At 32.4% G+C, this 21,405-nt stretch overlaps 3 protein-coding genes across 11 annotated transcripts in view; 1 reads left to right on the forward strand and 2 right to left on the reverse strand.

Annotated features, from left to right (window-relative positions):
- Nucleotides 1–1,186: 1,186 nt before the first annotated feature.
- LOC100881429 (small ubiquitin-related modifier) lies at nucleotides 1,187–2,704 on the reverse strand. The gene is made up of 5 exons (XM_003703994.3): nucleotides 2,566–2,704; nucleotides 2,378–2,446; nucleotides 2,213–2,290; nucleotides 1,751–1,822; nucleotides 1,187–1,530 (listed from the first exon to the last, which is right to left on the reverse strand). Exons 1-5 carry the CDS (start codon nucleotides 2,578–2,580, stop codon nucleotides 1,468–1,470), a joined length of 297 nt encoding a protein of 98 aa, XP_003704042.1. The 5' UTR covers nucleotides 2,581–2,704; the 3' UTR covers nucleotides 1,187–1,467.
- Nucleotides 2,705–3,683: 979 nt separating this feature from the next.
- LOC100881319 (protein RER1) lies at nucleotides 3,684–8,807 on the forward strand. 5 transcript variants are annotated; one of them, XM_012286836.2, is made up of 7 exons: nucleotides 3,684–3,837; nucleotides 4,623–4,706; nucleotides 4,901–5,005; nucleotides 5,090–5,186; nucleotides 5,337–5,557; nucleotides 5,644–5,717; nucleotides 8,546–8,807. In XM_012286836.2, the coding sequence occupies exons 2-7, from the start codon at nucleotides 4,632–4,634 to the stop codon at nucleotides 8,565–8,567; spliced, it is 594 nt and encodes a 197-aa protein (XP_012142226.1). In that variant the 5' UTR covers nucleotides 3,684–3,837; nucleotides 4,623–4,631; the 3' UTR covers nucleotides 8,568–8,807. The 5 variants fall into 5 exon arrangements, with proteins under 5 accessions (XP_012142226.1, XP_012142230.1, XP_012142229.1 ...); XM_012286840.2 differs by having other exon boundaries at nucleotides 3,685–3,837; nucleotides 5,644–5,740; XM_012286839.2 differs by having other exon boundaries at nucleotides 3,685–3,837; nucleotides 5,340–5,557.
- Nucleotides 8,808–9,687: 880 nt separating this feature from the next.
- The window catches only part of Dh44-R1 (Diuretic hormone 44 receptor 1), a 74,147-nt gene continuing 62,429 nt past the window's right edge, over nucleotides 9,688–21,405 (reverse strand). For 2 of the 5 annotated variants that reach the window (XM_012286832.2, XM_076530487.1), the window contains exons 4-10: nucleotides 19,855–19,948; nucleotides 19,103–19,183; nucleotides 18,310–18,386; nucleotides 15,286–15,405; nucleotides 12,467–12,652; nucleotides 11,042–11,196; nucleotides 9,688–10,339 (exon numbers count right to left, since the gene is read on the reverse strand). In XM_012286832.2, coding sequence (XP_012142222.1) covers nucleotides 10,195–10,339; nucleotides 11,042–11,196; nucleotides 12,467–12,652; nucleotides 15,286–15,405; nucleotides 18,310–18,386; nucleotides 19,103–19,183; nucleotides 19,855–19,948 — 858 coding nt within the window. In that variant the 3' untranslated portion in view covers nucleotides 9,688–10,194. Of the gene's footprint in view, nucleotides 10,420–11,041; nucleotides 11,197–12,466; nucleotides 12,653–15,285; nucleotides 15,406–18,309; nucleotides 18,387–19,102; nucleotides 19,184–19,854; nucleotides 19,949–21,405 lie in introns of all 5 variants that reach the window. The other 3 variants (XM_076530488.1, XM_076530490.1, XM_076530489.1) reach the window with 3 other exon arrangements.

The following is a 21,405-nucleotide window of genomic DNA, read 5'->3' on the forward strand; positions in this document are numbered from 1 at the left end:
TAAAAAGTAAGTAATAATAGTAATTATTAACTTTGTTCGATGTATAAATAAAAGCAATTCTATAAAATGAAAGTATCCTTTGTGATCTGTGAACATTATCTTTATCTTCAATTATCTCGTAAGTTTTGTTTGAAGGAAATAGAGAACAATAGACAATTATTTATTTTCTAGATAATTATTACAGATATAAACATGATTGTGAAATCAGATAAGCTGAATGAACGTAAAGGTAATTTGATCATAAAGCTAGTAGTAATTATTACAGTTTCATTTATATCAAAGTCATCTGCCCTTATTATGAAAATGGGTAGTCTAGTATTTTATAATTATTTAATTAGCCTTATCATTCAACAAGTTCTACATTTCATTAAGGGAAATATTAAAGTAATAATTATTATACCTATTTACTCCGCCTAAACGTATCTACTTAAACTGTTTTTATTATTTATTAAAACCTTATTGTTATTTGAAAGCCAATATTGTTTACATACATAACAGTGAAAAAAAATATCGATCAATTTTTACGTATCAATAATGAAAACAGAAACTATATTAATTATCTGTACAAGAATAACTTTTATTACAATTTGTAAAAATTTTGTTTCACTAAAGCACTGAATAAAAATTCCGTAATGAGGATGCTCTTATACAATCAAAACGAAATTTATACATGTTAAAAGAAACAATAAATTTAAAAATATTTTACTTAACTGTTAGTTTTAACAAAATTTAAATATTGTATGTAGTGTCTTTTAATATATATATCTTATTAAATGGTAAATTTTTCTATTACAACATCTAATATGGCAATACCTTTATAGTAATTAAAATTTATTATAATTTTTAGAGGCATCCACATTACTTACATTGAACTATTTCATGTTTGTCAGAAAAAGAAACAAATTTTGTTGACATCATAAATGTACAGTTTCAAAGTTACAAATATCAGTGTTACTGTTACATTAAAAAGGCAAAAGGAAAATATTACAATTATTTCTTTTATTATAGATGTACCTTAAACGCAATAATTTTGTGAAATCATGTTCACATTATACAATATTTACGATTGTTTAATAACGAACCTAAAACTTTATTGTTTGAAATTCTCGCGATCTAAATCTAGTAATTCAAAATGTGTAGAATGCAAATGCATTGCTAGTTATAATTAATGGACAAAATTCACGACTTTAAGGCATAATTCCTTTTTCTATTTTCATTTCCATTATTTTTTTTTGCTTTGCTTCAAGTGGATAAATGTATACAATGTATGAAACTAACTGCTGATGGTCCTTAAACTTGCCATGTTACAGGAATGTAGAACAGCACATCAAAATATTACGTAAAAAAACCAAATTATTACATATTTTTTTTTAACATACATATATATACCGATAAACTTGTCCATTTGTTTATGATAGTCACTTTCACTTTAAAAGATGTTAAAACTGAATAGTAGGTCCAAATTCTTCAGTAGTGACCACCTGTTTGTTCTTGGTATACCTCAATAACATCATCATTTTCCATTTCCAACTGAAAAGATAAATTATGCATTGTGGGACATTCTCATATCATACATTTATCTAAGATAATTCACTGTGTTATGCATAAGAGAAAACAGTAAATAATTAACAAACTTGTTATCATTAATAATATTCATATTTTCAAAGATTACATTATTTTACAATAGCTTAATGTATTCTTGCTATGCTTCCAGAAGATTTAAGTTAAACATTTTAAAATTAACATTTACCTGCTTTGGTGTTTCATCATCATTAATTCTTTTGCCATCAAACAGAAACCTAAGCGATGTCATAGGTACACCCTAAACAAAATTGAATAATTTATAATTCCCCTTTTATATGTACAAAATGCAAATAACACTAACTCTTTGAAAAACACTTTTTAATTTTAATACATGTAAACTGTAACGTTACTGTTGATACTTAGCTATTAAGTTCCAGCATATATCTGATCATAAAATATACTTCTGTGATTATACAAAATATTCCATAATTTTAATAAGAAATATGAGTTAAAACTTTTTATTTTTACTTGCATTCTATATATATATAAATTATCAATTATCTAGAGCATAAATATTAAAAATTATTTATGTTGATTTGTTGAATAGTTATGTATAGATTACAACAGTAGATCAAGAGAACTCGTTTATATTATTTAAATACATGCTTATTTTGAAAGAAAAACTAACCACACGATCACTATATGATTTCTTGAGTTTACCCATTTGAGTGGTCATCTTTACCCTAAAGTGAATTTCATTGCTGTCCTAAAAAAAAATTAAAACGATGAAGCCGGTCATAAAGGGTCACTAAATGAACATGTTAATGTAAAACATAACACCCTAAGTTCTTACATTTCCAACGACTTTAAGCTTGATGTATTCGGAATTCGCGTCCCCTGGGCCGGCTTCGGGTTTTTGTTCCTAATACGCAAGGTTAGACCGATTAGACTCAAAGTATGATTGAACATTTGAAATGTTACACCATATTTATATCGCGAAATACAGAGCAGCAAAATTTTCGAAAAAATAAAGAAGTTTACCTGATTATCGGACATGATAGTTAATTAAATACAACAATTCTCGACCACGCGCCAGAACAGTAACCAAACACAAGCATGCAATATGGCGCCGCGCTTTTGTCAGTTGCACAGTCTTCTATTCTAAAAATAAGAATTTTAACGTTTAGTAAGTGCTTTCGTTCGAAAAGACATCATTTTCTGACAGCCCATCCGATTTTTTTTCAAATTTTGCTTGCTTATTACACATATATAATAAATAAACGTTTTATTTTATTTACAAATATAGAACATTAGTTATGATAATATATTAGTTCGAATAAATATGATCTTTCACTTGATTTTATTCTTCGATATCTCTTCAGGACGATACAGATACCTACATTTTATATCGTTATGGATTCAAATTTCAAACAGAAATTGAATTTCGATTTAAAATATTCAAACATACGATTACTGTTTTTTCGATGACAGACTTATTAATGCAACTGTTACGTTAATAAATGCAGAACTGTTGCTAGAGTTTGCGGGACACAGAACAAAAGTCATAATATAATGATCTTTATGTAAATTAATCAAATTTATGAAAATCAAGTATCGATATTAGCATTATGTAAACGTGGCACTTGTTTTAAACGTGAAACTTTCAAATTTAAAAATTTTTAGATTCATTAATTTTTAAATAGAAAAACGTAAAGGTTTTCGAAATTTTAAACTTGCAAATTTCTAATAGCATCGAAAATAATAAAAATTTTTGTCTGGATCTCACAGACTCTAATAGCAGCTCCGCCGAAATGTAATTCAAATTAATTCAATTCAACTTAAATCCGGTCAGTACAACTCATCACCCGGTTAACACCCAATTCTTAATTTTAATAAAATAAAAAAAATCCTAACAATGAGCGTAATAATTAAATAGTCCATTTATTCAGACATAATGTGGATATTGAATAAATGTATGAAAAGATAAGCATCCATATTTAAAAAATTAATATATTCAAAACGATGATGAAGTAATTCAATTGTGATTATGTGTTCCAAAAGATTCCATCAGAAATTTTAATGTAAACATATCGCCAATGAGATTGATTATGAATTATTATCATTCGTTACATAAGGATCAGATTTGATGTTCGCTCTTGTGACACAATACAGTAGATAAGTTGAAGCACCTTGCAAATTCTATGGTACAATCTGATCATAGTATGCCATTAATGTTGTGACGTGTTATTTTTTTTAACCAAATAATTAGCGACTTGATCGCGAAGATCGACTGAAAACGTATAAATACCTTAGGCAAGTTGTATTTATTATAATTGTTACAGAAATATCGCGGATTTGTCGTCATACTTATGATAATCGTGCGACGAAGAGGTTATGTGCATATCATTCAATTCATCGGATGTTATTAGAAGCTCGTAAAGATACTATTAATTTAGAACACTATTATTTCAGACATTATAAAAATGTGAAGAATCTGAACAATTGATTTGGATCTAAAATTTTATTTCGGTCATACATTATTAGTGCAAAGGTCTAATTAAAGTGTTACTTTGAAAGCTTATATTCAAACAACCTTGAAATCGTTATAATAATCAGTTTTATTTCGTTTATCTTGTCTAACAGTAAATTGAAGTTCTAAGGTGAACACTTTCACACATCCAAGTTTTCCATTTGTTCCTATCAAATATATTTGTATCCAGAGAATTTATTACTGTTACTTGTACAACTTATTACATTTCTTTTGTGTAATTTATTTATAAAAATATGTTTAATAGGGTGTGCAGCAAATGTAATTAATGTTGTGATAGATGATTAATTAAAGTTGTAATTGTAGTTTATTGTAATTACATCATGTTAATGTAACTTATGTTGAATTATAACAACTCTGTAATAAATAAAATAAAAAGTTACAAGTTTTTATTTATTAGTCTAAAAAGGTGTTAGTTTCATTTTTAATACTTTCTTGATTAATATTTTACAGATTACAGTTTCATTTATTAGTAATATTTTATGTTTAGTAACCTAGTATGTTTATTTCCATCACATGACTCATTACTTTAAATCAAATATTTTTGTAGGGAAGTAAAATGATGCAAGATGAGCATCTGGGTGGTCCTGCAAGACGAAATGTGTTTAGTCAAGGATTAGGAAGAATATCACAGGTATATTTTCATGAAACTTAATTTTTTTTACAATTTTTTATATCTTTTATTAGCATTTATTACAATTTTTTATATACTGATGTAGATCAAAATTATTTCTCTAGTTGACTAGTTTGATAGTTTCAGTGTTAAGAATCAATGTGATTGTTGTTTTTTGAAATTATTTTACATTATCAAATATTCTCATGTTGCAGATATATCAAAGATATTTAGATCTATGGACCCCCCATGTAGTGTCAAGATGGACATTCGCTTCATTGTTAGTGTTTCTTTTTATTCTGCGTATATTCCTTTCACAGGTAAGTTGCTTTTCATTTAAAAGAATATAACTTTGTTTGTTGGTGAAGAAGTAGTGATATATGTTCATATTGTTATGTTTATAGGGGTGGTATATCGTCACATATGCATTAGGAATTTATCATCTGAATTTATTCATAGCATTCCTTACTCCAAAAATTGATCCTGCAATGGATTTTGATGGTAGGTACCTGTAAAAGTATTCTGGGGTACAGAAGTAATGGGTATAGCATAAAGATAGAACTTACAACGGTAGAATATTATTGTAGTAAATTGTCATTTTTAATATTGTAATGTTATATTCAAAACACGTCTTAAATCCAAGTTTCTTAGCAGATGGTGAAGGACCAGAGTTACCTACAAGATCCAATGAAGAATTTAGGCCATTTATTAGGAGATTGCCCGAATTTAAATTCTGGTACTCTGTGATGAAATCCACAATTATAGCTATGATATGTACTATGTTCGATTGCTTTAATATACCAGTATTTTGGCCCATACTAGTAATGTACTTTATAACACTATTTTGCATTACGATGAAGCGTCAGATAAAGGTAATTCATATTTATCATTTTTATGTTAGCTCAATATTGAAGCTATCAAAGCAACAAAGTATAATTTGATATAAATTTATTTCCAGCATATGATCAAATATAGATATTTACCATTCACTCATGGAAAACCAAAGTACCAGAACCACGAGGATACTTCGAGGTTAATACCTTCAAAATGAATAGGTGTGAAGTATGTTTGTTGATGGAGGTGCATAAATGTGTAGATGTCTATTTTTCCCAGTACCACACGGTACTTTGAACTTTTGAATTTGACATTACGACATTTATTATCACTTAATAAGATTCATAATGAAAGGTGTAATACTAAAAGTATAATGTTGTATGGTATATAAACTGAATTGTCGTAATATATTTGTATCATAAAACTTGTACAAAGTATTGTTAGGTCTTACATAAACGTGGACACGGTAACAATATGAACAGTACGCAGTTGTTAATGTAATATTAAATTATCAGTGAATGTAAAGAAAAGAAAAGATCATTCATACTCATAAAATTTGTAATATAATTACCGATTCATTTCGTAATTTCAAAAGTAGTACCGTCTTTTCGTTTGAATGCTTTTAGTTCTTTTCGTATGAACATTCCACGTACAAGATTATATTTCCTTGCTTTGTATACATTTTACCATATATTTCCGAATTCTATTCAAATGCTTTTTCTCTTTTTTTCAAATTTTATTTTGTCGAACATAAGTAGTAACAATAACTGAACACTATGCTGCTAACTAGTCTCCTTTTTGGTGACCATACAAACATTTTAACGAATTTCTTTCACTGGAAACCGTGGTTTCACCGACAGCTGAACGTAGTGTATAATAGCATTTAACAATTTCTGCCGAATAGATTTATCATAGCAGAATAATTTAGTTCAATTTAAATCGAAATAAGACTTATTGCCTTAGTAGAACTGTGTTTATATGTCAGTAGGTATATTAAATGGTAGTTTAAAACGACGATACATCGAATAATACCATTCACAATTTTTATCTAATTTGCCCCTATACAAATGTGTATATACGAAGTTATTTAATAAACACTCTCGAGTTGCCTGATGCATAGTAAAGTAAATATATTAAGCGTTAGTGCTACCGAGGTCCAAAGATCATTTTGCTTATCGCTACTTTTTTAATGCATCTCTTTTTACCACTATTCGACATCTTACATAATGTTAATTTAAAAAAAGAAATGAAATTTACTAAAAAAATTAACAAGATTTTACAAATTTTATATTGTACATAAATATTGTTCAGCAAATTGTTTAAGGCATTATATTAACTGATCACTAATGTGCTTAATACTTTTTGGTGTATTTTTATTTTTCTAACTTGATGTATCTATCTCAATGATGGACAGATTAAGTGCATGTTGATGAGCTTACTGGCACCGGTGCTAGGATTTAGGAAGTTTAGGAATTTGAACAATGTGGAGGTTTCTGGAAATTTAGAAATTCGGCAAATGTCCATCACTGATCTGACATCAAATGTTTAGATCATCAACACTGGATCGATGAATTTATCTTAAATTTGAATCTGTATAAAATACGAGTTGGTTTTAATTATAGTAAAAAATCCTTAAAATAAACTTTTACGATATATCAGGTACGATTTTCTTCGGTCTTTTACCTAGTAGTTTTTAACAACTGCCACTTCTAGATCTTTGGACGAAATTTGTACCTCGAGTAACGAGTTCCCTCCGTTACTTTTGGGCATAATATACGTATATCCCTTTTTTTGGTTACGACACACTTCCGTTAATAGAAATTTTCTCTTTAGAACTCGATAAAGATACGTGCACACTCATACACATATAATTCTGTGTAATTACATTTTTATAAATCTTGATAATACATGTAAAATACAGTAGTTACTCTTTGACAACATCACGGAAACGTTGAAATGAAGATCTCTAGTGATATGTACACTCTGTTTTGGGCAACACCCAAACTTTTTATAGAAGCGATTGTTAATAATATACATAATATATTTACAATATATTTTCGATACTTAATAAAGTTCTCGCGCTTACAATTAAGTCGAAATAAACGTTTCTATATTAACAATTTATTATAATAATAAATTCTCTCTTTCACGATTTTTGGCACTTGGCAAATACAATATTTCTTTCAAACTTTAACTTACGTTTGTTATTTTTTTGGTTTCTTTGGAGAAGTTATTATTATTTTAAATAATTTCTAGAATTAAGCGAACGGAAAATTCGATAAGAAATTTGCAATATACCACGTCGATCAGTATACAATTATTTCTCACAATCGTTTCTTTCTCTTTTGATCTTGGAACTGGGTAAAAAATAAATATGAACTGTGGAAATAAAGTTAATTTTAATTTTTACCCAGTTTAGATTTCAAATTTGAATGTGGCAATCATTGGCGTATGTAGTAATTGTTCAAAATGCAAATTTTCAATTTTTTATTTTTTGAATTTTCAAATTTTTAGTTTTATGAATTTTTAAATTTTTAATTTTAAAATTTTCAAATCCTCAATTCCCAAATTTTTTATTTTTCAAATTTCCACCTTCTCAATTTCCAAATTTCCAAATTTTCAATCTCTCGAATTTCCAAATTTTCAAATCTTCAATTTCCAAATTTTTAATTTTCAAATTTTCAAATTTTCAAATTTTCAAATTTTCAAATTTTCAAATTTTCATATCTTCAATTTCCAAATTCTCCATCTTCTCAACATTCAAGTTCTCATATTTTGAATCTTCTAAATTTCCAAGTCTCCAAATTCTCAACCCCAAATCTGCAAATTTCCGAAATCTCAATCCCCATATTTAAATTTTTTTGAAACAGAAAAATTCTACTTACGCCAATGGTAGCAATACTGCCCGTATAATTCAAAATCTACAGCAGTTCTAATTAGACTGTTCAAAACAGTTCGATATTATACAAATGTTCCCCCGTTTGGTCGACAAGAAACATCATCTCACGAATTTTTCTTTTTTACAGGAGTCCGCTCGTGGAAGTTTGAGGAATGTCGTAGTGTTAAAAAAAAAAGAGAAATCGATTTCCCGTCGGCGCGAACGCGTTTGTTTCTTGGGTGAAAAAGAAATAAAATGAAAAAGGGAACAAAAAGAAACATTGAATGGAAGAAACGTGAAAGTGGTCAGGCATGAATGAAGCAAGGAATGAATGGGAGAGTACGAGAGGGCATTGTATTTTTTTTAAATACAAATAACTTAAAATAAAATATTGAATGCACCATCGCATACTTTAGGGTTCTTTTTTTTTAATTTCACCAACCATTGTGTCCTCCATCGATATTCTCCTTCTTGTAAATATTAGTCATTCTACTTTCACTTAAAATGTTTAGAATAATTTTTTGTGTGGAAATGTAATATGTATATATGTAGTGAAATTAACCCTTTGCACTTGGGAGGTGACTCATACTCATTATTCAGTATGGTATTACTATTTGAAATAAATATTGTTTAGTTAAATTTATAGTGTGACGCATACTCACTATTCAGTTTGATACAATAATTTAAAATAAATATTATTTAACTAAATGTATAGTGTGACGCATACTAACTATTCAGTTTGGTACAATAGTTTGAAGTAAATATTTTTTAACTGAATCTATAGTATGACGCATAGTCACTATTCAGTTTGGTACAATAATTTGAAATAAATATTTTTTAATTAAATGTATAGTGTGACGCATAGTCAGCATTCAGTTTGATACAATAATTTGAAATAAATATCTCTTAACTAAATGTATAGTGTGACTCACACTTACTATTCAGTTTGGCACAACAATTTGAAGTAAATATTTTTCTACTAAATCTATAGTGCATATGGTGTGTACACATAGCAGACACTAGAGTTGATAACAGAGACATAGTGAATTCATAAAACTTTTTAGCTGAAAAGTTTTAAAATTGATATCTAATTACAGCAAAAATATCTTTGCTGATAACCAAGTACTAAGGGTTAATATTTTCAGTAAATAACCAGCTAGTTGTACATAACAAGTTATAATTGTATTATACTCAATTTTATATTTATTAATTTACCTGCGCTTTGTTATTTGAGCTCTGTTTTGTGTCAGTATAGTAAAAGTAATTAGCTTGCAAGATGCTTGCATAGATGGCAGATAATATAAAATATTAACAAAACAGTGCTGACTTAGTAAATTAAAAAAATTCCTTCTGTAACAAATCTCTTCTATGTATAAATTAAGACTGCTTACAAACAAATCTGTAAATATTATTAAACATTTTAGTCAAAGCAGAATGACGCCTGTTTCTGTTTAATTTCATGGGAATATCGAGTCGAAGGAGTGAAACGATGTTTCGAAATGCGAAAGAATATTCCTTAACGACAGCTTTATAAATATATTTTTCTATATAAGTTTCGAATAAATAGCCTAAACGCTGTGAAGTCTCCGTAGAATTCATTCAAATTTCAACCATCTTTCAATTACTTTCTATAAAAGATAAAATCCAACGAATGGATTCACACTATATTAGAATTTGCTTTCTCCCTCGATTCACGTTTCTTTAAACAAGTTTCAGAAATAAGTTTAGGAACTGGCGTGTTTAGACGAGGTATTACCTTCTAATTCGATTCGTCGAAAAGACTAGATACACGGATTCTTATTCGTTAAGATCCTCCGAGATCGGCTTCTTCGATTTGTCTAGGAACGTGGTGGTCGAATTGAACCCTATCACGGTGGTGGTCGTCGTCTCGCTTACAGACGAGTTCCTTTTTCTGTACGGATTCGACGGGGGACAATGTAATCTGTAAATCAGAAAGTCTACGTGTCCAGTGGTTAACGCGCTGAGTGGCGGTGACATCACGAATTTAATATAAACGAATAACTGAAAGAAGAAAACATTAAGGACAATTTTTAGATAACGTATTAATTTACATAAGTATTACTAAAGTGAATTATTTATTTTTAGAAAATTATCTTGTACTCTTATGACAAAATATGTTTGCTACCCCATAGAGAGAAACTATTATATTTATTGATATTTGTGTAAAAATAAATCTAAAATCTGAAGTGGCATAATAAAATTGATCTAAAAGTATAAATATAAACTTGTATGACTATAAATGTCAATTTGTTTAAATATAAATTATGTCTAGGTAAAAATTTGTCCAAGTACGAATCTATTTATTTTAATATTTTATTTGACGATAAAATTGATTTGAAGACAAATTTTGCTCCTATTTATAATCGATAGCTACACAGTCCATAACTTCACCCATATTTTCAAATTAAAATATAAAATTGCGAAATAAAGCTACTGCACTTTATAAATTATAATTATATCGAGTTACAAGTATAATAGTCTGCTCATACAATACCATTAAAACGAATAATTAGTTAACCATTTATCACAAAGTTTATTTAAATAGTAAAATTTGTACATGTTTAACTGTTATCATACTACTGTAAAGAATTTCTGATTAGAAAGTAAGGGAAAATAATTGTACCTTATACTTTCTGTTCCCGAACGGGGGGAGCAATTGTTATAATACCTTCTTTCGGTATCCAGATCACGGGCAGTGGTCCATCGTTCGATGTGGTGTTTTACTGTGTTTTGAACTTCGGTGTTCAGGAAACAGTAAAACATCGCCACGAACAGGCCCTGAAAATTAGTCAAGCGTTAGTCAAGTGTTTTCAAAATCTACGGTTATGGAGAATTTATGAATTTCAAATTTTTGGGGTTTCAAGTTTCAAGGTTGTTAAACTAGAAAGTTATTTTCTAATTTGAGAATTGGGTATTTTGGAAATGGAGAATGTAGAAGGTTGGGAATGTGGAATGTGAGGAATGCGAAGAATGTAGAATGTTAGAAATGCGGAATGTGAGAATTGTGGAATGCGAGGTATGAGGAATATGAAAAAGGTGAAATGTGAAGAATGTGGAATGTTGGGGATCTAGAATTGGGGAATGTGGAAATTGGGGAGTATGGAATTGGGAAATGTGGAATTGGGGAATATGGAAATTGAGGAATGTGGAAGTTGGGGAACGTGGGAATTGGGGAGTGTGGAATTGGGGAATGTAGGAATCGGTGAATGTGGAAATTGGGGAGTGTGGAATTGGAGAATATGAGAATTGGAGAATGTGGGAATTGGGGAATGTGGAAATTGGGAAATGAGGAATTGGGGAATGTGGGAATTGGGGAATGTGGAATTGGGGAATGTGGGAATTGGGGAATGTGGGAATTGGGGAATGTGGGAATTGGGGAATGTGGGAATGGGAGAATGTGGGAATTGGAGAATGTGGGAAATGGGAAATGAGGAATTGAGGAATATGGAAATTGGGGAGTGTGGAATTGGAGAATGTGGGAATTGGGGAATGTGGAAATTGGGAAATGAGGAATTGAGGAATGTGGGAATTGGGGAATGTGGAAATTGGGGAGTGTGGAATTGGGGAACGTGGAAATCTAGAAATCTGAAAATCTGTAAATCTAGTAATTCAGAAATCCGGCAACTTTGAAACCTCAAAAACCAAAAATCCGCAAATCCACAAATCCAAAGCCCCAAAAACCCAAAAATCCACGAACACAAGAGCCTTGAACCCCAGCGTAAAACGAGTTAATATTAAAACTTGAGAGAGCACGGCAAGAGCGTCCATAATTCAAAGAAGAGTTAATGGAACGGAATATATTTTTGTCGTGTCACAAGAGAATTTTCATCGGATTAAAAGTCATCTCTTCCCGGAAAAGTTATGCAAAAGGACTTTTGCTACGTGTGCGGAATATTAAAGAGCGATTATACAGCAACGTCGACAAATGCGAAGTAAAATTTCAAAGCGTATCAATGTTTGATCAAGGTAAAAGGACGACGGCCTGTTTTCAACTTCTTGCACACGGAAGTTTGCTTTGAAAGGGAATACCTCGGTACTGTTGCATTACCTGCGACGAAAGTAATGCAGCACGAGAGTAGAAGAATGCATTAGCAACCTGACCCTCGGTTGGTCCGGTTAGTACCAGCACATAAGTTACACCCAACAGCGGTATTAACACCAGCAAAGCTTTGCTAGCTTTTCGATACTGTTGAGTTTCTGCGTTGTTTGCTGACCATAGCTTCGTTATTAGCACCTGTGACAAACAAGAGTCATGCATAAATTTTATGTACATTTTTTTTAATTTAATTTAGTTTGGTTTTTTATTGTGGGGGTGAATTGGTAGTTATTGGTGATTATTGATACCCCAATTCCTACATTCCCTAATTCCACATTCCTCAATTCCCACATTTCCCAATTCCACACTCTCTAATTTTCACATTCCCCAATTCCCACATTGTCCAATTCCACATTCTCCTATTCCACATCACCCAATTCCCACATTCCCCTATTCCACATCACCCAATACCTACATTCTCCAATTCCCACATTTCTCAATTCCCACATTTCCCATTTCCCACATATCCCAATTCCCACATTCCCCAATTCCTACATTTCCCAATTCCACATTCTCCAATTTCCACATTCCCCAATTCCACATACTCCAATTCCCACATTCTCCAATTCCCACATTTCCCATTTCCCACATATCCCAATTCCCACATTCCCCAATTCCTACATTTCCCAATTCCACATTCTCCAATTTCCACATTCCCCAATTCCACACTCTCCAATTTCCTCATTCCCCAATTCCACATTCCCCAATTCCCACATTCCCCAATTATCACATTTCCCAATTCTACACTCCCCAATTTCGACATTCCCAAATCTACAAGTCGAACTCGGTGCAAGCTCCAGAGTTCCACTGTTATCAAAAAGTCATTTAATATTTTGACTCCCTTATGGGGAGTGTCTCAGATGTTAAGCCGATAAGAACTCTGATCTTAGCTAAAATAGTCCACATTCCACATTCACCAATTCCTCATCCCTTAAATCCCTACATCTTGAAATTTCTCCACTACCAAACTCTATCAACCAACTTACTTAATTACGATGATTAAGTGAGATTATCAATTCAGATTTCCCACGCGTTAAATTGCCCGTAATTCATGCCAGGGTTGTGATTAATGTCATAATGGGTTAATTGTTCGAACGCAGAGGCGTTAAAAGGAAAACGAACAACTTCTGCTTCGATAAGTTAAACATTTCAAGGTGTTTGAAAAAATGTGAGCGGGAGAAAAGTGACTATTATAAATCGATTACCGAGTCCGAAGCAGAGTCGAAGAAACACGCTTTAAGGAGTAATGAAGCATGGGCAGACTTTCTTTAGCACTTTTTCTTGAATGCAAGTTAAGAAACACCGGAGAGGACGAAGAGGAAATTACTAACGTTGATTAACACAGATGCAGTTATCTCCTGAGAAAAAATGAGGCCAATTCGTTTGATCAACAGGAAAGACAAATTTTAAATACCGAGACAGCAAGTTTAATTAATTTTATTAACATTATCTTGCTGGCGATAGGTAAAGGTCAAAATTGAGAGTATGATGTATTAAATATCACGATCGAGATTATGGATGTAGTCGTAACTTTTAGAAGGTTAGGATTATGGAATGTGATATGATGATAATGGAAATTGTGATTTATGTGAAAAGGTTAGGCGTTATCTTTGGGAGTATGTATGTCAGAGGACTTTTAGAGATCTGTATAAATTTTAGAGCTTGCAATTTTTCACGTTCTTCAATTTTTGGGAGTCTGAATATTTCTATACTTGAATTTTCTTGTTGAAGAATTATTGTACAGTGAATTACTGTATTTATATATTTGCACACCCTTAAATTTCCACATTCCCTAATTACACATTCCCCAATTTCCACATTTCCCATTTCCACATTTCTTTATTCCCACATTCCCCAATTCCACATTTCCCTACTCCCACATTCCTCAATTCCACATTTCTCCATTCCCACATTTCCCAATACCACACTCCCCAATTCCACATTCCCCAATCCCCACATTTCCCAATTCCACACTCCCCAATTTCCACATGCCTCAATTCCACATTTCCCAATTCCACACTCCCCAATTTCCACATGCCCCAATTCCACATTTTGCAATTCCCACATTTCCCAATTCCACACTCCCCAATTCCACATTCCCCAATTCCCTCATTCCCCAATCCCCACATTCCCCAATTCCAACATTCCCCAATTCCCATATTCTCCAATTTCCACATTCCCCAATTCCCATATTCTATAATTTCCACATTCCCCAATTCTACACCTTCACATCCCTACACTTCCAATTCCATTCACCTCCAAATCTATTTATCCCCACATCTCTGAGCTTCCAAATTTCTATATATTCCCAATTCCCTACATCCCCAAATTCCTACACCCCCAAATCACCAACAGCACATCAGTGTCCTCAACACACTCTCCACAACAATTCCTCACTTCAATCATAAAAACGAGCATACAAAAATCTTGAATCTCGAAAAAATTTAAAACATCCCAAAACCAAATAAGAAACTTGTTCAACGTTTCGATCGCGTTGATAAATTTAGTGTCAACATACCGTAATCGGAAAGTAATTATGTACTACACAGAAACAGTACATCAAGTTATTTCAAAGCGTTGTAAATTTTCTGGGTTAATTAATTTTTCAAGCAAGGATGCTCGGTTTAATTTCCTCCTCCACGCGGCAGCGTTGAATCAATGAACTACATAGACGGCTCATTGCATTACCCTAGACCTACCGTCTATTATTATTATTTACTTCGAAACCTCGTTTTGCCCGAGTCGATAATGAAATCGCAGTGTGTACTCACCCACATTATCATGAACAGGAACACCACGTTCACGCACAGCACCAAAATGGCCGGCGCTTGGTAAAACCAGTCGTAAGGGTGCGATATCATCCATGGACAGTGTTTTCCAAGATAGACTTCCTGTAAAATTCAGTTTCCTTTATTAGGTGTTTTCTTATAAAAATGGTTTCGGAATTTTTCTGTATGGGGTAGTTTTATTTATTTAAAAAAATGGTATTAATTTTAAATTTGTTTGGAAAGAGTTTTGGTGGACTCTTGGGGTTTTAGGTACTTTTGGGGTTGAAATATCAGTGATCAATGCACTTATTCGAGTAATTTATGATTTGGGAATTGGGGAGTGTAAAATTGGGGAATGTGGAATTGGGGAATGTGGGATTGGGGAATGTGGGATTGGGGGTATGTGGGATTGGGGAATGTGGAATTAGAGAATGTGGGAATCGGGGAAGGTGGGAATGGGGGTATGTGGGAATTGGGGAATTTGGGAATCGGTGAATGTGGAATTGGGGAATGTGGGAATTGGGGAGTGTGGAATTGGGAAATGTGGGAATTGGGGAATGTGAGAATGGGGGTATGTGGGAATTGGGGAATTTGGGAATGGGGGAATGTGGGAATGGGGAATGTGGAATTAGGGAATGTAGGAATCGGGGAATGTCGGAATGGGGGTATGTGGGAATTGGGGTATGTTGGAATTGGGGAATTTGGGAATCGGTGAATGTGGAATTGGGGAATGTGGGAATTGGGGAATGTGGGAATCGGTGAATGTGGGAATCGGTGAATGTGAAATTGGGGAATGTGGGAATCGGGGAATGTGGGAATCGGGAAATGTGGGAATTGGGGTATGTGGGAATTGGGGAATTTGGGAATCGGTGAATGTGGAATTGGGGAATGTGGGAATCGGGGAATGTGGGAATCGGGGAATGTGGGAATCGGGAAATGTGGGAATTGGGGTATGTGGGAATTGGGGAATTTGGGAATCGATGAATGTGGAATTGGAGAATGTGGGAATTGGGGAGTGTGGAATTGGGAAGTGTGGGAATTGGGGAATGTGGGAATTGGATAATGTGGAATTTGGGAATATGGAATTGGAGAATCTAGAATTGCGTAATATGGAATTGGGGAATGTGGAACTGGAAAATATAGAAGTGTGAAATATGTAATTGGAGAAGTCTCAAATTCCTACATTTCCAAACACTCTAACAAAAATAAATCATTAACCAACTCCATAATTCCCCATAAACTCCGCCCCTCAGCCCCAATCTCACGAAATTATCGAACTCCACTCCGAATATCCTCAAAAAATCAATTCCCGTTTCAAATCCCACTTGACCATCAATTTTTCAACCTGTCAAAGTCTATATATAAACATTTATAATTCCGTCAGCGAAAAACGCACGAGTACCTTTTGAAATCTCGTATCGCGAAGTTTCAGCGCGAAATTAAACCGCGGCCACGAGAAAATAACTCGTGACACGATGAAAAATCTGTCGATAAAGGGAAATGTCACGATGACTGACGTATTCCGGGGAAACTTTCTCCGACGTATCGACTGTTCCGTTTTGTCTTCGTGTCACGTAGTTCAGGAACGGTGCGTTATCACGGATCGTGTCTCGAAATTCTTCGGATATTTCTTTACACACGTGCATGGTATACGAGAAAATTGGCAGGATCGACGCCGTGTGCTCCGTTCATTTGATCCTATCTATTTCGAGCCAACTTGCCACGGGGACTCGAGCGCCGTCGAGATTCGTATACGGCTCGAGTTGTAACGGGATTATCTCCTTACTTCGTATTTTTCAGGGAAAATCTCGTTCAAAAGTCGTGGATAATGTTTTACTTTTCTTGTTTGGGATTTTCTTGTGAATGGTTTATTTACAGCAATGATTTATTTATGTAGGGGTCTTTGGAGCTATCTAACCTAATTTTTTAACCCAAATTTGAGGTTAATTTAACCCAACTTCTTAACTTAACCTTAAATTAACGTAACCTAAAATTAATTTAAGATGAGCTTCACTTAACCTAACTTCTTAACTTAACCTTAAATTAACCTAACCTAAAATTAATTTAAGATGAGCTTCACTTAACCTAACTTCTTAACTTAACCTTAAATTAACCTAACCTAAAGTTAATTTAAGATGAGCTTAACTTCATCTAACTTCTTAACTTAACCTTACATTAACCTAACCTAAAATTAATTTAAGATGAGCTTCACTTAACCTAACTTCTTAACTTAACCTTAAATTAACGTAACCTAAAATTAATTTAAGATGAGCTTCACTTAACCTAACTTCTTAACTTAACCTTAAATTAACCTAACCTAAAATTAATTTAAGATGAGCTTAACTTAACCTAACCTCAAAATTAATTTGAGGTGAGGTTAGCTTAACCTAACTTTAAAATTAATTTGAGGTTAATATTTTTGATCTTGAAACATATTTGAAGAATTTCTTTATGGGACATTTAGTATACACTGCAAGAGAATATCTTAATAAACCTTGTAATAAAAAAAAGAAAATTTGTGAACGTTTCAAATGACTGTTTTGGTAGTTCCAATGTTAAAAGTCTCCAGCCTACCACTTACAGATAACGTTTACTTCTTTTGTCCTCAAACAGAAATCTAATATAACAGTGTTCATATTAGCTGTCATATTAGCTGTCATATTTTACCCTAACTTTCCCTGTTCCTTTCTTGACATAAAAAAATTTTCTTGTCAAAAGAGAAAGCAAAAATGAGGATTATCCTCCTAACCTATTTTTTAAGCAGCTGCGTCACAGCTAGCTAATTATTGCCACAACGATAAGATAACTAAAATATTAAACACATTTTCAGCGAATTTGAATATACAGATTATAATTAAAATCGAACGCAAAATTTAATTGCAATAAAAATGCGAAATTGCAATTTGATTTTACTGGATTTAAAAATAATGAAAAATTTGAATTTTAATAAATTTAAAAGGTAATCAAAATTTTTGAATTTGCAAAATAATTAGATTAAATTGAAAATGACTGTGACCCGATATTTACCTGGTTGGGCTGGTTCATAATATTTTGATCGAGCGATTTTGCGATTCCCCACATGGCGATAAACAGCACCGGCATCCCTGGAAATCGATACAATACACAGGGTGTGTTGAACGTGTAACGCTTGACAATAACGTTATAAGACAGATAGAAGAGAACTATTTGTAGTTCGGTTGTCGGAGTTTCAGAATGAAACCCTCGTTACAACAAAGTGTAGTCGGAATTTGTACTAATTAACCAAACGAATGGAACGCGTGGTACATTCCATTTAATTAACTATGTAACGAGATTAAAGTCATATAATTCTGGGTTCATTACATGCGAATTAGGCTCATTCACCTGGTTCTGGTGAATTTGGAATTTTACGTATTATCTACGCTAATTACGATTTAACGAATTGAAAATTTCATGCTGGAGGTGTGTTTATAAGAACAAGAATATATCAACCCTTTGCAGTCATTTTGACTGTTTGCAAACAGCAACTTTAAAACTTACTGGTTAAAAAGTTAAATGAATTCTTTTGAGGCTATTATTTATTTACTAATAATTTCTGTTATTGTTTGTTTCACTATGACACATCACATGACACACCACATGTGTCATATTATAAAATCAGTCAAATGTTCATTTAAAATTTGTTTATTAAATAAAATGGCAACTGAGAGTCATCTCTTGAGTGCAAATGGTTAATACGAATAAAAATCTTCAGATTATTTAATGCATTCTGTGTCATTGAATTAGAAGTACTTATCATGTACGATTTTATGAAATTAATAATAGAATTTTTTAGTTTTACCCCAGCCTATGATGAGGCATAGTCGGAGCTTGATATTGTCACCAGTGAAAGTCTTCACTACCAGGAGAAACAGATATAATCCTGGAAAAAAGATACGATTTAATTTAGAACATGTAAAAGGAATTTTTTCTTTGAGAAGAAAATGATCTTTTTAGACTACGTGGTACAATAGAAACTGTATTCAAGATAAGATAGTAATAGCATATTTTTAGACAAGATAGTATAATTTGTTACTCTTGTTTGGTAGAGGTGGACCAATTGCGACTCAAATCTTTCACTACTTTATTAACAACTTTTTAATGGTATCTTATATGAAATAATTATTGTAATAGTATGTCATTACTAGTAATTGTAACAGTATCATATTATTGTTTCATAACAGTAATAGTAGACTGAATATGTTTAAGAGATTTTGTCTACAATTTTTAATCAGACGAAATTGGGTCACTGATCTAACCTGTCATTCACAGTTTAAATTTAATAAAATATTTCCTAAACCTCACACGATTCCTTCCAATATTATTTTCAAAATAAATGAAGACATTAAAAAGTTAAAAAATAAATAATTCAAAAGTTACAGTAGTGAAAGATTTGAGTCGCAATTGGTCCATCTTTATCAAACAAGAGTAACAGTGACCAAATACCACCTCACTGAAATATATCACCAACTTGAAACTACTGTTTGTTTCTAAATATAATTAATCAAATATAAAGATCGATTTGATTGAAATTTTTGCAGTAGTATCAATTACCTTCCACAAACATCCAGAAATAATTGGTCAGTTGGAAATAATTCAGCAGAGACAAAAGCACCACACAAGTAGGTACATCCGGCTGCATGGAGAGCTGCAAATAATGATTATGTCATAAGAAATTGATTGCGACACTCAGAAGTTTTGCATTCGTGCAAAATAATTTACAATGTCTTTCTTTCTACCGTGGCTGATTAATGAACGCGCCGAGAGTCGGCCATTTTGAATCCAGAAAATTAATAGAACATTCAAGTAGACATTTTGTTTGGTAAAAAGTTTCAATTATTACGTTATTAATATTGCAATGGTATTTAGTTATTCTTCATGAATTTATATTATTTCAATTGCAATAATATGTAATATTCAATAATGTAACAATATCACATTGTACAATTTCGTTCAAATAAAACACGTTTAATTACGCTTCATTAATTTTGCAATTCGCAACGAAAATAAATTTAATTCTGAAATGTAATATTGTTTAATACAATCAGCCCACGCGACTAAAAATAAAATTGTAACTTCTCCAAATATCTATTAATTTTTGTCTTTTCAGTATTTCTGCCATAGTGAAAATTTTCAAATATTTACCCTGATCAATTATTATTCCGATAAACATTCAGTAAATTATTCAGCAGAACAACGAAACGTCCAAATATTGTAACAGTATTATTATAACATCGGTTCGTTCGCAATAACAACGCAATAATTCAGTCAAAAATCGGAAGATATTTCGGTAGCACACCAATCCTGCTATTTTCATTTATCAGCTAGAATATGTAGTCTCCTATGAAATATCGCAATTTCACGTTCCAGCAACAAGTGGCGGCGTTCCGTGTCGCATTTCACCTCGAATGAACCTTTGACCCGAAAAACATCGTAAAGTCGGTTACTGGAACCGTCTACCATTTTTATTCAAACTCTGAACGAGAGAAGGTTTCTATAGAAAGGGGACTAGATTCTTTATGAAAAGACGAGAACAAAGGTTGAACCTCTGAGTGTTGCTGCATCATCAGTCATGAATAAAAATGTATGTTAAGGGATATTTCATTGTATTATCGAATACGGATTTTAGATATGTTTTTCGTGTGTGGAATTCTTAATATGTGACTAGGGGATGGGGATCAAGTGGGTACATGAATGTGGAGTTTTGGAGATGTGAATTTTGAAATATTGAGATTTGGTATAGAGGGTGATTTGGGAGTATGGAAGTTTGGAAATGGAGTGGATTGAGGGTGTAGAAGTTTGAGAATATATTAATTGAAGGTGTAGGAATTTGGGGGTATAGAAATTTCAGAATGTAGCATTTTGGGTGTGTGGAAATTTGGGAATAAAGAAATTTGGGGGTGTAGGGATTTGGGAGCTTAGGATTTGGGTGTGAATGGATTTGGAAGTATAGTGATTTGGGGGTGTAGAATTGGTGAATGTGGAATTGGGGAATGTGGAATTGGGGAATGATGGAATTGGGGAATGATGGAATTGGGGAATGCGGGAATTGGGGCATGTGGAATTGGGGAATGTGGGAATTGGGAAATGTGGGAATTGGGGAAT

This window comes from Megachile rotundata, chromosome 4 (assembly GCF_050947335.1).
Source record: "Megachile rotundata isolate GNS110a chromosome 4, iyMegRotu1, whole genome shotgun sequence".
NCBI classification, from domain to species: Eukaryota; Metazoa; Arthropoda; class Insecta; order Hymenoptera; family Megachilidae; genus Megachile; species Megachile rotundata.